The sequence below is a fragment of the Leucoraja erinacea genome, chromosome 10 (genome assembly GCF_028641065.1).
Source record: "Leucoraja erinacea ecotype New England chromosome 10, Leri_hhj_1, whole genome shotgun sequence".
Taxonomy (NCBI): Eukaryota; Metazoa; Chordata; class Chondrichthyes; order Rajiformes; family Rajidae; genus Leucoraja; species Leucoraja erinaceus.
This window is the reverse complement of record NC_073386.1, coordinates 18,760,159-18,773,646: the sequence shown is the minus strand read 5'-3', so window position 1 is coordinate 18,773,646 and position 13,488 is coordinate 18,760,159. Positions and strand designations below refer to the sequence as shown.

General features: G+C 42.0%; 1 protein-coding gene across 1 annotated transcript in view; it reads right to left on the bottom strand.

The window, feature by feature from the left end:
• The window catches only part of urod (uroporphyrinogen decarboxylase), a 52,552-nt gene that overhangs the window by 17,570 nt on the left and 21,494 nt on the right, over positions 1-13,488 (bottom strand). The window contains exons 5-7 of the mRNA XM_055641631.1: positions 11,994-12,191; positions 11,202-11,363; positions 6,659-6,796 (exon numbers count right to left, since the gene is read on the bottom strand). Coding sequence (XP_055497606.1) covers positions 6,659-6,796; positions 11,202-11,363; positions 11,994-12,191 — 498 coding nt within the window. The remainder of the gene's footprint in view (positions 1-6,658; positions 6,797-11,201; positions 11,364-11,993; positions 12,192-13,488) is intronic.

The window sequence follows — 13,488 nt, the reverse complement described above, 5'->3', positions numbered from 1 at the left end:
TAGTGCGGAGACGGAAGCCGGTTACGGAAACATCCTCGTAACAATAAAAGTTATTTGGTAAAAATCTTCTCCTCATTTTCAGAACTTTAATTTATTAACATAAACTGTTCCCCCGCAACGTTGATTACACTGTGAGTCGGGTCGGGTTATGGAAATGGATGAAAAACAGGCCCACGTTCCGTTGCGTACTACACATCAGCCCATTGCATTTAGCGGGAGTGGTCTGATTTGATTTGCTCCATCAAACCTCTACTGGCATTTTCACTGGAGTACTCCAGATCCATCCATTTGTATGTAACATTCCTGAAGTTTTCTCCTCGATAGCATTTATTCAATTTGTTTTTGACAATGCCCATTAGATCAGTTTCCAATCCCATACCAGGGAAAGGAATCCTAGTTCAGCAGACTGGGTAAATTGTCACACAAACAGCCAAATTGCCTGGCCTTTCGTGCTTGCTCTGCCATTTAATTCAATCATAGCCCTCTGATTGTAACTTCAACTATGATAACCTTCATTCCTTTACCTAACAAATGTCTATTTACTCTGATTCAATCACTCTTTAAGTGAGTTCCAAATATTAATTACTCAGAGAAAAGAAAGTTATCTCGCCTTGGAACAGTGATCTTTAATTCTAATTTCTTGCACGAGGAAACATCTTCTCTACATCGACCCATGTCAAAATCCCTCAGGTTTCAACATGTTTAAATCAACTAATTTATTTCTTGTTTAAATTCCAGCCAATTTTTTCCATCAAAGGTAACCTGCCCCTTCGAGGTATTAGTCTAATAAACCTTCTGTGAACTAATTGGATACATTAAATTCCTTCTTTAAATAAGGAGACCAAAGCTTTATGCAGTGCTTCAGATGTGGTCTCACCAATAGCCTATATAACTGAAACATAACCTACCGACTCATTTTCAATTCCCCAAGCAATAATTAGCTTTCCTAACAACTTGCTGTTTTTTGCAAATCATGCTATAAGGCCCCAATTCCTCTGCATTTCAGAGCTCTAACATCTCAGTATTTAAATTAGGTGCTATATTTTAATGTTTCTTGCAAAAATGAAATTGGCAGTTTACATTTTCCACATTGTGTTCCCTTTCAGGTCTTAGCACACTTACATAACTTATCTATCCCTTTGTAAGAAAGGATTAATTTGTCTGAAGGACAGTCTCGACCCAAAATGTTACCTCTCCATGTTCTCTGGAGATGCTGCCTGAGCTGCTGAGTTGCTCCAACATTTGTGTAATTTTTGGTATGGGGGTGGGTGTGTGTCTGTGTGTGTGTGCGTGTGTCTGTGTCTGTGTGTGTGTGTGTGTGTGTGTGTGTGTGTGTGATGTGTGTGACCGTGTGTGTGCGTCTGTGTGCATATTCGCAGCCAACAAGTATCTGGCATCGAGAGTGTGGCCGACATCGTGGATCCCAGTCAGGGATAGTGGGGAGAGGCGTTCGGGAGCGCTCGGGGAGGTTGAGGATTGCTCCCGATATGTAGAGCAGGTATCTGGGTGATAGGTTGTGTTGGTGACCGGGGCTCCGGCTCTGGATCACGACTGGACAGGATGCTCCGTATCTGAAGGACAGCGGTCTGGGACAATGTCCGGGGTAGCGATAACGGCGAAGCTGTGAGTGACTGTGAACGGGTCTCCCAATCCTCAACGTGAAGCAATCATGTACAATAAACATTTAAACACCAAACAGTGGCCTCACCAGCCCACAGGCAATCAGTTGAACACTAATATGATTGCATCAATATCTTGCTTGTTGCCCATTTATATGGCATCTCATCAGCGGGAATATGTCGCACCTCCCAAACCATGAGTTATTCTTGGGTTTCTCAATCGTTCTTTGATTGTCGGCGATGCAAAAGAAAAACAAACGTTTGAGTGAATGAATTGCTGCTTTGTGCGGGCGGTGGCGGCTGCAGTCCAGAATGTCAATGGATGACCACTGTAAACTAGAAGCTGCTGTTCGTGCAGCGATTAGATGGTTGTAGAGGTCAGCATCAGCAGAACTTTTGCATGATCAAACCCTCCCTATAATATCACCCAGATACACATCACTCCGGTGGACACAAAATGCTGGAGTAACTCAACGGGACAGACAGCATCTCTGGAAGGAAGCCAACTGGTGACATAGAAACATAGAAAATAGGTGCAGGAGTAGGCCATTCGGCCCTTCGAGCCTGCACCGCCATTCAATTTGATCATGGCTGATCATCCAACTCAGTATCCTGTTTCTGCCTTCTCTCCATACCCCCTGATCCCTTTAGCCACAAGGGCCACATCTAACTCCCTCTTAAATATATCCAATGAACTGGCCTCAACTACCTTCTGCGGCAGAGAATTCCAGAGATTCACCACTCTCTGTGTGAAAAAAGTTTTCCTCATCTCGGTCCTAAAAGATTTCCCCCTTATCCTTAAATTATGACCCCTTGTTCTGGACTTCCCCAACATCGGGAACAATCTTCCTGCATCTAGCCTGTCCAACCCCTTAAGAATTTTGTACGTTTCCTATAAGATCCCCACTCAATCTTGTAAATTCTAGCGAGTACAAACCGAGTCTATCCAGTCTTTCTTCATATGAAAGTCCTGACATCCCAGGAATCAGTCTGGTGAACCTTCTCTGTACTCCCTCTATGGCAAGAATGTCTTTCCTCAGATTAGGAGACCAAAACTGTACGCAATACTCCAGGTGTAGTCTCACCAAGACCCTGTACAACTGCAATAGAACCTCCCTGCTCCTATACTCAAATCCTTTTGCTATGAATGCTAACATACCATTTGCCTTCTTCACTGCCTGCTGCACCTGCATGCCTACTTTTAATGACTAGTGTACCATGACACCCAGGTCTCGTTGCATCTCCCCCTTTCCTAATCGGCCACCATTCAGATAATAATCTACTTTCCTGTTTTTGCCACCAAAGTGGATAACCTCACATTTATCCACCCACATTATACTGCATCTGCCATGCATTTGCCCACTCACCCAGCCTATCCAAGTCACCTTGCAGCCTCCTAGCATCCTCCTCACAGCTAACACTGCCCCCCAGCTTCGTGTCATCCGCAAACTTGGAGATGTTGCATTCAATTCCCTCGTCCAAATCATTAATATATATTGTAAATAGCTGGGGTCCCAGAACTGAGCCTTGCGGTACCCCACTAGTCACTGCCTGCCATTGTGAAAAGGACCCGTTCACTCCTACTCTTTGCTTCCTGTCTGCCAACCAGTTCTCTATCCACATCAATACTGAACCCCCAATACCGTGTGCTTTAAGTTTGTATACTAATCTCTTATGTGGGACCTTGTCGAATGCCTTCTGAAAGTCCAGATATAACACATCCACTGGTTCTCCTTTATCCACTCTACTAGTTACATCCTCGAAAAATTCTATAAGATTCGTCAGACATGATTTACCTTTCATAAATCCATGCTGACTTTGTCCAATGATTTCACCACTTTCCAAATGTGCTGCTATCCCATCTTTAATAACTGATTCTAGCAGTTTCCCCACTACCGACGTTAGACTAACTGGTCTGTAATTCGCTGTTTTCTCTCTCCCTCCCTTTTTAAAAAGTGGGGTTACATTAGCAGGTAGCAACGTTTCAGGTCGAGACCCTTCCTGTAGAGCGAGTTATTCCAGCATTCTATGTCTACCTTCGATTTAAACCAGCATTTGCAGTTCTTTCCTACACCACTTTGGTCTTTAGACTACAGCCTTTTAGACTTTAGAGATGCAGCATGGCAACAGGCCCTTCGGCCCATCGAGTCTGCGCGGACCAACGATCAACCCATACAGTAGCCAAAAAAAGTGCGGTTCCGCGGCCCATTCATTTATACATTGTTAAAAGCTGAATCACCAGCAGATTACTTGTTAAAAAAACTTGTTTAAAAAAAAAGATTTATGTGCACTCCAAGCATCTTCCATCCACAGCAAAATGTCCACCTCCGAGTTCTTATTTGCTGTAATAATAGTTGATTGACATAGAAACATAGAAAATAGGTGCAGGAGTAGGCCATTTGGCCCTCCAATTGCACCGCCATTCAATATGATCATGGCTGATCATCCAACTCAGTATCCTGTACCTGCCTTCTCTCCATATCCCCTGATCCCTTTAGCCACAAGGGCCACATCTAAATCAAGAAAGGTGAATAGACAGAAATAAAGCTGGAAATTAACAGATCCATCAACCTCTGAAATGAGAAGGGATAAAATGGGTATAATGTGACAAATAAAATTACAGAGAAATTAAGAAAAAAATCAAGGAAAGAAACAACAGGTTCAAATGAAGTCTTAAACAATGAACTAATGTAGGGGACTACAACTTGACCTCCCAGCTCCAATATTTAACCTTGTTTTGTTCGAACACACCAGCACTTTTCTGTAGTAATTCCACAACCTACAATTACAAACTGGAATCCTTTCACAATGCAGAATTAATGTGCTGTTTGTTGCAAGCAAATTGGATCATTGGAAAGTTATAGCTGGTGGATAATGCAGAAAAAGTCACGAGGCAGTGAAAAACTATGAAAAAGTCCAAAACAAAATGCCAAAATATCTCCAAGTATACACAAGAAGAACATATATTCTACCCATTTCAGACTTCTTTCACCATTCATCAACTTTGCTTCAACTTATGCACCCCTCTCCACACTTGCAAAACTGCCACGTTTGGGGCCAGGAACTTTTCTGAAGAGGAATGATGCAATGGAACAAGACCACATGGGGAACAAGACCATACTTGGAGTAAAATGTGCAGTTCTGGTCACCAAGCTATCGGAAAGATGTCAATAAGCTGGGAAACATGCAGAAAAGATTCACAAGGATACTACAGGACTGGAGCATTTGTGTTATAAGCAGAGATTGGATAGGCTGAAGCAAAATAAACTGAAGGATAAACTTATTGAGCTATGTTAAAACAAATTATGAGGGGCATAGATAAAGTGAATGGTCACACTGTTTCAGGATAGGAGAGTCTAAAACTAGAGGCTTAAGATGTGTGGGGTAAATATAAAGGTGATCTGGTGAGATTTTTCTTTTCCCCAGTCAGAGAGTGGTAGGTATGGTATATGGACGAGCTGCAAGAGGAAGTGGTAGAGGTGGGTATAACGTTTAAAAGGCATTTGGACTGGTACCTAAATAGCAAATGCTTACAGGGATATGGGCCAAAAGTAAGCAAGTGGGACTAGCTTAGGTCAAAAGTCCCATTTTCTCACTTTGACTGTGAAGCAGGAAAGAAAGCAAAAGTTGGAATAAGATAAATGTCTCTCAGTTTACATTTCTTAGTTGTATTTTCTTTAACCAATTTTCTGATTTTTCTGTGTAGATATGAAAAGGATAAGCTAAAACACATAAATAAAAGGTAAGAATAAGAGAAATTATGAAACTTTCCTCACAAATAGCAAGGGAGAAATTAAAACTTACATTTTTGGACTTAAAAAGTAGTAATGCATAATAAGGATATTAATAAAAATAAATTTGAGTCAAGATTTTTTTCCTGCTGTCTCAAGTCTCCATGATGCCATTTAAAAAATTCCCTTCCTGTCATGAAATCCTGCCGAGTCTGCAGGCTTGCCCAGTGCTCCAATCACACATCAATCCAGAGAATTTACAGCTCTGCAGATCTGTTCATTAAGTCTTTCAAATATGAATTTAATGTTAGGATAAAAATGTAATCCTATTTTCTATTGCACAAGATATTATTCCATTCCTCACTTAAAATAAAAAACTTACTTTTAATTCAATGAAGTGGTGTGTCAGCTGTTTTTTTCTGTGACAGCGCATCTGTGCAGATGAGATTCTGATATTGTTTGAGTGCTGTGCCGGTGCTCTCATTTAAATGAGGAACTCCAAACTCTTTTAAAGGGTGCAGGGGTCACCTTATGTATATGTAAAGATATGATAGAAGGGGGGAAAAAAGCCGACTACTGAGGAATTTCAAATCAAGAAGATAGATTACTCTGTATTGTCTCATGGGATTAACTAATAGTGTTTTATAAATATAAATGAAATAAAAAGCAGCTGTCCAGGCAAAAAGCAAGAGCAGATTTATGCATTCAGAACTGGACCTTTTATTTTAATAGTGCATCCAGCAAAGTGGTTTAAAATGTTTGCTTCTGAACGGTTACAATTATAAGTAAGAAAGGTAACCATAATGTAGATGTGTAACTGTTCTATTTGCATTCCCATCTTTTGTTCCAAATAGGCTTCAGGGGGGGGGGGGGGGGGGGGGGTTAGTTAATACCAATGTTGACTTCAAGGCCGTGATTTATGTTGTGTACAAAGTGCCTTACAGCATGTTGAATTAATGATCAAATACTACAGGCCATTATAATCTATGATGTACCAAAGGTCAATTGTCAAATCCAAGCTCTAAATGCCCAAACAATGATAGTAAGTTTTCAGGTGCCTAATAGTATAGAATGACTGAAGAAACTTCCAAAAACAAAATATACAGGGGAAAGAAATGAGAGCATAAAATCACATTGAAGCTTTGTCTGATATATATCTAATATAAAAGTATTTTAAAAACAAAGTTCAAAGTAAATACAGCAAAGTGTTTAAGGGTAGAAAGAGCCTTTAATAAATATCAGGATAAAAAGAACAGAATGCCAAATAAACATCTTCCACAGATACTCCATGAAAGATGAGAGTCTTACCATTGGCACTTGAATTATTCCTGAGGCCTTCAACTTTTCTTTCACTTGTTGGGCAATCTCTCTGAGGTATGGGAGTGAAAACTCACTGAACTGCTCATATCCCAAGTGGCCAGCATGAGATTCAAACACTTGCAGCGCCTGCAAAAGCAAAGGAGGCATTTCAAGGCAAAGACAGGCACTCTGATTCTGGTTATCTTTTGTGACAGGCACAGCAACAATATGTTCATAATTATAAGGTCACTAGCCTTCACAAATCTATATTCAAAAATCACACTTTAAATAACTACAGATTTTGCATTCTGTTTTCAATGGGCCATGATCACGATGATCACGATGAATGGTATGGAAGGCTCAGGAAGCAAATGGGCCATTTCTCATCCTGCCTCTTATACTTTTAGCATGTGGCACAATCAAGCCCAGGTTTGATATTATCTGGAGGTTCATAGATATGTACTTTCCTGCATGAATAAAGAGTCGGAAATTGATACAAAAGTCAGGGCTAATTGTTAATTCTTTCTCTACCTTGAAGGCAGGGCCGGATTTAGATGAACAGAGGCCCTAGGCTCTTGCACTTTTGATGCCCCTCCCAAACCTCCACCCACACGACGAGAAGAAGATGGAAGAGTCCACCAGATTGACACCGATGTGCAGCCGAGCATGGCCAATGAGATAAGGGCTGGAAAACTGCGCTTTTTATTTATTGCTAATGCCAGTGTCGAGTTATCGGCTTAAAACACTATTATTCTGAAATGGAGGGCAAGGAAAATTACTGGTGTTGTTTACAATGCAGTACAATGCAGACTACAGTGCATTGTCACAGCATATGTAAGAAAGGCCTATGACAGTGTCAAAAATATTATACACCAGGCCCGTATGAAGCTTTTCAAAAAAGGAGGTGGCATGGCAGGATTACAAAAATGTTATGCTAAATAAGTGCAAGCAGCGCATATCACAAGCGCGAAGCTCAAAGACCCTTGCGGCCGGGGTCCAGGGCCCGCTTAAGGGCCCTGGAAGCTCTGGGGTTTTAGATGCGCTCTGGTGCATTCTGAGCCTTATTTTGGAGCATTTTTGCACCAAATTTATGACCGATATTTCAGAAATCATTTTGGTTTAGTCAAGAGTAATGAGTGGTTGGAATGGGATGATTGGGGTCATTGTTGTATACATTTTTTTAAATCAAGAATTGAAGCGTCCTTGTTTTAATAATTAAGTTGTACTGTAAAATGCTATGTAAAATGTTATAAAGGAGCATGCAAACACAGCAAATAAAATACTGTAAGTTTTTGCAGTAAATAAAACCTTTTTTAGAAAATGTTTTGTGTGTTGAGTTGATTGTGTGTTGAGTTGATTGCCTGTTGCTGTTCAACTGTGTTAGTGTGTGCACATTAAAAATGATGCAAAATGAAAGTCGCAAACTATGGAATACATATTTTTCTGTATTGTTATCAAGAAAAAGAAAGCAGTTCAAATTGTTTGATACTATTCATATCGATGAGAAAATATAATCGCTTTAAAACCTACCTTAATTTTGCAATCTCACTAAAGATTACCCCCCTTTCCCTCTCCCCCCTCTTCCTTCCCCCTCCCTACACCACTCTCTCCGTCCCCATCTCTCTCTCCCCTCTCCCCCCCTTCCCCTCTATCTTAAACCCCCTTTCCCCCTCTCACATCCCCCCCCCTCTCCCTCCCACGCAGCGAGGCTCTGACTCCGCACCGCAGACACCACAGCCCCCCCACCCAGCCAAGAGAAACAGGCACTCCCGCAACGCAATATTCCACTACTTACCTGGAGTAGACACCTAGGATCTTTGGTAGACACGAGGCATCAAGGTGATTGTGTGGAGTGCAAATGGAGATCTGAACCCGCCCGGGCCCACTGCGCACGCGCCGAGAAACAGCGCCATTTTGCGTCGCTACTACACCGCCGGCTTCCCCCAACTGCGCAGGCGTAGATGGTCGCAATTTTTTCCCTCGAAACTTCCAGCGGCCGGAACCAGAATTTCAGGGTAATTTCCGTCAAAGTGGAAACGCTGATAGCGCTCCAATTTTTTTTTTCTCTGGATTTTTTTTACTCTGGGGGAAAAAACACCTTGGCCGGAGGCCCCCTAGATTTTGAGGCCCTAGGCTTCAGCCTATGAAGCCTATAGGTAAATCCGGCCCTGCCGAGGCCCCCCTAGATCTCGAGGCCCTAAGCTTAAGCTTGTGAAGCTCATAAGTAAATCTGGCCCTGTATGAAGGTAATGGGCAGCATCTGCAGCACCACTACAACAGCACAACCGTTAGCAACTAAATACACTGACCAGAAATCAAACAGATCTGCTAGGTCTTAAAAGCTCTTGGTGCAGACTCAAAGATAATCTTGAGACAGGTGTGTTTATGAAGCTATTGCATAGAATAATTGATCTGCTCATGTACAAATACAATTGTGACTATACAATTGTGAACCTGTGCTTGCAAAATATTTTTTATGATATTCAGATTAAAATGCAGTGCAAGGAAACCCTTGCACCTTTGGCCTACCGAGTCCATGCCGACCAGCAATCCCTAGCATCATCCTACACACACTAGGGACAATTTACAATCATAAACCTACACGTCTTTAGAGAGTGGGTGGAAATCGGAGCACTCAGAAAACCCACGTGGTCACAGGGAGAACGTACAAATTCCGTACAGACAGCATCCGTAGTCAGGATCGAACCCAGGTCTCTGGCGCTGTAAGGCAGCACTTTCACTTAATCTCATTTCCCCAGCCCTATATGCCCCCCTAACAATTTCTTCCTCTCAGATACCTCTGCAGCTACCTTTTGAATGCTGCAGTTGAATAGTCTCCAGCTGTTCCAGCACCAACAAATAGTGACATAAACATGTATTCTTCATGCTTTTACCCACATCCCCTAATGTTGAACCCTCTACCACTGGGGACAAAAAAGACACAGTGTTGGTGTAACTTGGCGGGTCAGGCAGCATCTCAGGTTAACATGGATAGGTGATGTTTCAGGTTGGGACCCTACTTCAGGCTTGCGCCTACCACTGGGAGGGACTTCTCTCCAGTAACTCTTATCTCTTCATTACCTTGATACCTTCAATTAGACACCTTGTAATGCCTTCTGTACCTTCTCCAATCCATCCACATAACTAAAATCCCTCATCTTTGGAATCATTTTCCAAAATCCTTTTTGCAGATTCTCCAAAGCCTTCATATCTTTGCCAAAGTGCAGCATGGAACGAAATTCCAGTTGTGACTAAACCAGTGTTTTATAAAGAAGTGGCAAGGCAAATTTTCACCTATAAAACGCTTTGAAAATAATCTACACTGAAAAATAAAAAGTCACTTGGTGACAATGAAGCAGGTGATAGTTTTTCTAAATCTCATTCCCATTTTGATTGATCACCAGAGGCCAACTAATGGATTGACAAGGGTTCCATGAAACCCAGGTAAGGAGAGTGTTATGTTCATCAATTTATTTGCCTATAGGACTCATGACAATGTAGCCACAGCCAAAAAGATGCAAAATACATCTAATCACGCTCACAGATGGATAATGATAAAAAAATATAATAACAGTTGCCAAACCTGTCCCTTTGGCAATCTGCATGCAGCTATGCAAAGATCTCTCTCGCTATTTGAATCATCTCCATAGCATCACATCTACTTCATAAAACAATACCCGCAACCTAAAATCTATTAAATTAAATGTAGAAGCTAGATCATTGTTGGCAGGATAACATTACCATTTTCTCTTCCAAGAAACATACCGTTCCTTGAAAATGATTTACTAAATGCACTCGGGACTTTTCTCTCATGTTCTAAATGGGGCTGCTTTGGAGTTCAAACTGTGATCTCAAGTTCTTAAGGAAGATGGTTATTTGGACGGAACATGGTCTCAGTAAATGACCACAGCTCAAAGTGTTAAACATAGATGTCTAATAATGTTGTGGTTCAAATTATAAGCAATAAAATAAAATTATTTGTTCATTGAGGATTATGAAGGAACTATGACAATTACATTGGAGCTTAATATAACCTTGCCTCTCAAATGGAGACTGAAATTGTTTCAGTTTTCAGGGTCGATTGTCACATAATCTTGGACTATCTAAATCCTCTCAAGTGCACCAATGCTTCTTGAACTTAACTGCTTAAAGTGTCCACAGAATTCAAGAGCATGTGAAAGTGCTGCCATCCAGGGGTGTTTTGTGATATTGCCAGTCCTGCCAGGATGAAGTTTAAAATAGTTAACTACAGTTAGGCCAGATTGTTCCTAACCTTCAATAGACAATAGTCCATAGGTGCAGAAGTGGGCCATTCGGCCCTTCAAGCCAGCACCGCCATTCAATGTGATCATGGCTGATCATCCACAATCAGTACCCCGTTCCTGCCTTCTCCCCACATCCCCTGACTGGATCCCCTTTCAGTTTGGATGCAAGGAATACCAACGTCCTATTTGAAGATGCTATTAATTCCCATTATAAAAACAGGATTGTTACAGGAAATAAAAATGTTGATCCTATGTGATTTGATTAAAAACTTAGAACTTCCAATTACCTGAGCTCCTGCTTTTACTTGTCCCACCAGATAGTCAATGATCACATTTGTGAGAATTTTCAGAAGTTTATGACTGGCTGAAGGATATTGATATAGCCATCGTTTTGCTTTCGACATTGTATTTGAACCACCTCCTTCTATCATGTAAGCCATCAAAGTCCACTATGAGGAGGAAATAAAAAAAAACTTTGTTAGTGAAAAGGGAAAAAAAATATTACTGCCTGAAACACTAAAAATAAAAAAGTTGCTGGGATTTTAAGTCGAGACCCTGCAACAGGATTAGGAGTGTTAATCATCCCTTTGCTATTATAAGTGACGTTTGACCCACTGATTATGCCTAGCAGTTTTTTTGTTTGTTCCAGATCCCAACATCTGCAAACTCGTGTTTTCAATTACACAGTTAGTTTAATTTTCATCATTGCTCATTGAATACCTATTCAAAAGGTTGAACAAAAATGCATTAAGTAGCTATCCACTTGTACATTGTGGGAACTATAACTGGTTGGTCCCATGTTTAAACATAATGCAGAAAATGAGGGCAATATTTATAAAGGCAATGAAAGAGCAATGAATTTGTGAAGTCGAGCTGCCACATTACTCAAGTAAAATTGTGCCTGCAAGCGCATGTGTGTGCATGTGTATGTTGGTATATGTATGTCTGTATGTGTGTGTATATATCAAAACTATGTGTATAATATTAAAACTACTCTAGGTTGTTTAGTGCTTGTGCTCTTCACTGTGATGGCTTATCTGTAACTCATTTAGTTTGATCACAATAATTTTTCAGCATACCGGGGCTCCTGAGAATCCAATAAGGGGGACTTCTCCCTTCAGCTTGTGGCGGGTCAGTGTTATAGCCTGAAACACGTAAGCCAGTTCCCGAGTTACATCCACGTTTTCATGCAATTTCTGAAGATCTGCAGGCTCATTCAGTGGCTCTGGAAACGTTGGACCTTTTCCTGGAACCATTGTGACCTCCATCCCTAATGCCTTAACATTTAAAATAAGGGGAAAAATATTTTAAAAGTAAAAGTTTCAATTCTATTTTGCTGTTGTCACAAATGTTTGATATGGCAATGGATAAGGCCCAGCCACACATGACTATATTTAAAAATGAAATTTAAAAATTCATATCAGTTTTTAGTGATTAAAAGCAAACTGCAGAAATGTATTTTAGTATTTACTAGACCGAGTGCAGACTCGTTGGGTCTGCTCCCCCAACCCGATTCCACCATTCACCCGTTCCCCCAACGCAAGCCGTACCCCCAACGCAATAGTGCACCATAGCCCCCACCTGCACAGGCACGGCTCATGTCTCCTCATCCCCCAGCAGGGGGGTGGTAGAGAGGGGGAGGGGGGCAGAGAGGGTGAGGGAGAGGGGGGTAGATAGGGAGGGGGAGTAGAGAGGGTAGCGGGAGGTGGAGGGGGGTAGAAAGGGAGAGGGGCAGGGAGGGAGGGGGGTAGAGAGGGAGGGGGGGGTAGAGGGAGGGGGGGGGGTAGAGTTCAGGGGAGGGAGGGTAGAGAGGGAGAGGGTGGGAGGGGTAGAGTGGGAGGGAGGATAGAGAGGGAGGGGGTAGAGAGAGAGGGAGTGAGGGTAAATAGGGAAAGGGGTATCTCCCTCCTCCACCCGTCAGCTCGGCTGCCGCCTGGGCTATAGTGCAGGCTACGACGTCATCTTCAGGCTTGTCCCCGACCACAGACCCAGGCTCGTCCTTGGTTCCAGCGGCGGCTTCTTTTTCGGCCCCGGGCTCGGCCCTCACTCCAGCTCCAGCACGACCCTCCCCACCACTGGCAGCCACTGCCAATGCAAGAGCTGGAGTGTCCCTCCCTCCCGGAGTGTCCCGTCCTGCCCTGCGAGTGCATTGTGACGTTACTCTGGGTTTTTTTTCCCCGAAATGGGTGAGTTTTCGGGCTGTTTTTAAAACTTTAAGTGATTAAAAAGTTCGGAAATATAGGTGGGAAAGGGATGGGAAGATTTTTATCGCCTCAACGGGAAAAATGTGAGTAGAATGTGTGAAAATGGGAAGGCTGTGGCCTAGCGTTTGGAAGAAAATAGAAATTAACCAGATTGTGCCCAGATGACACACACCTATACATACACACAAACAAGAGAAGAGTTTTTGTAATATAGATTATTGTACGACTTAAAACTTATCATGATGCTTGACAGTCAGACACTTGAATCAAATGACATAATATCTGGACATATTTATAAATGGTCTGAAGTCTCACTTCAATAGCAACTTATAATGGTGGTCACTCATTCTTGTCAACAGGAAAACAAATG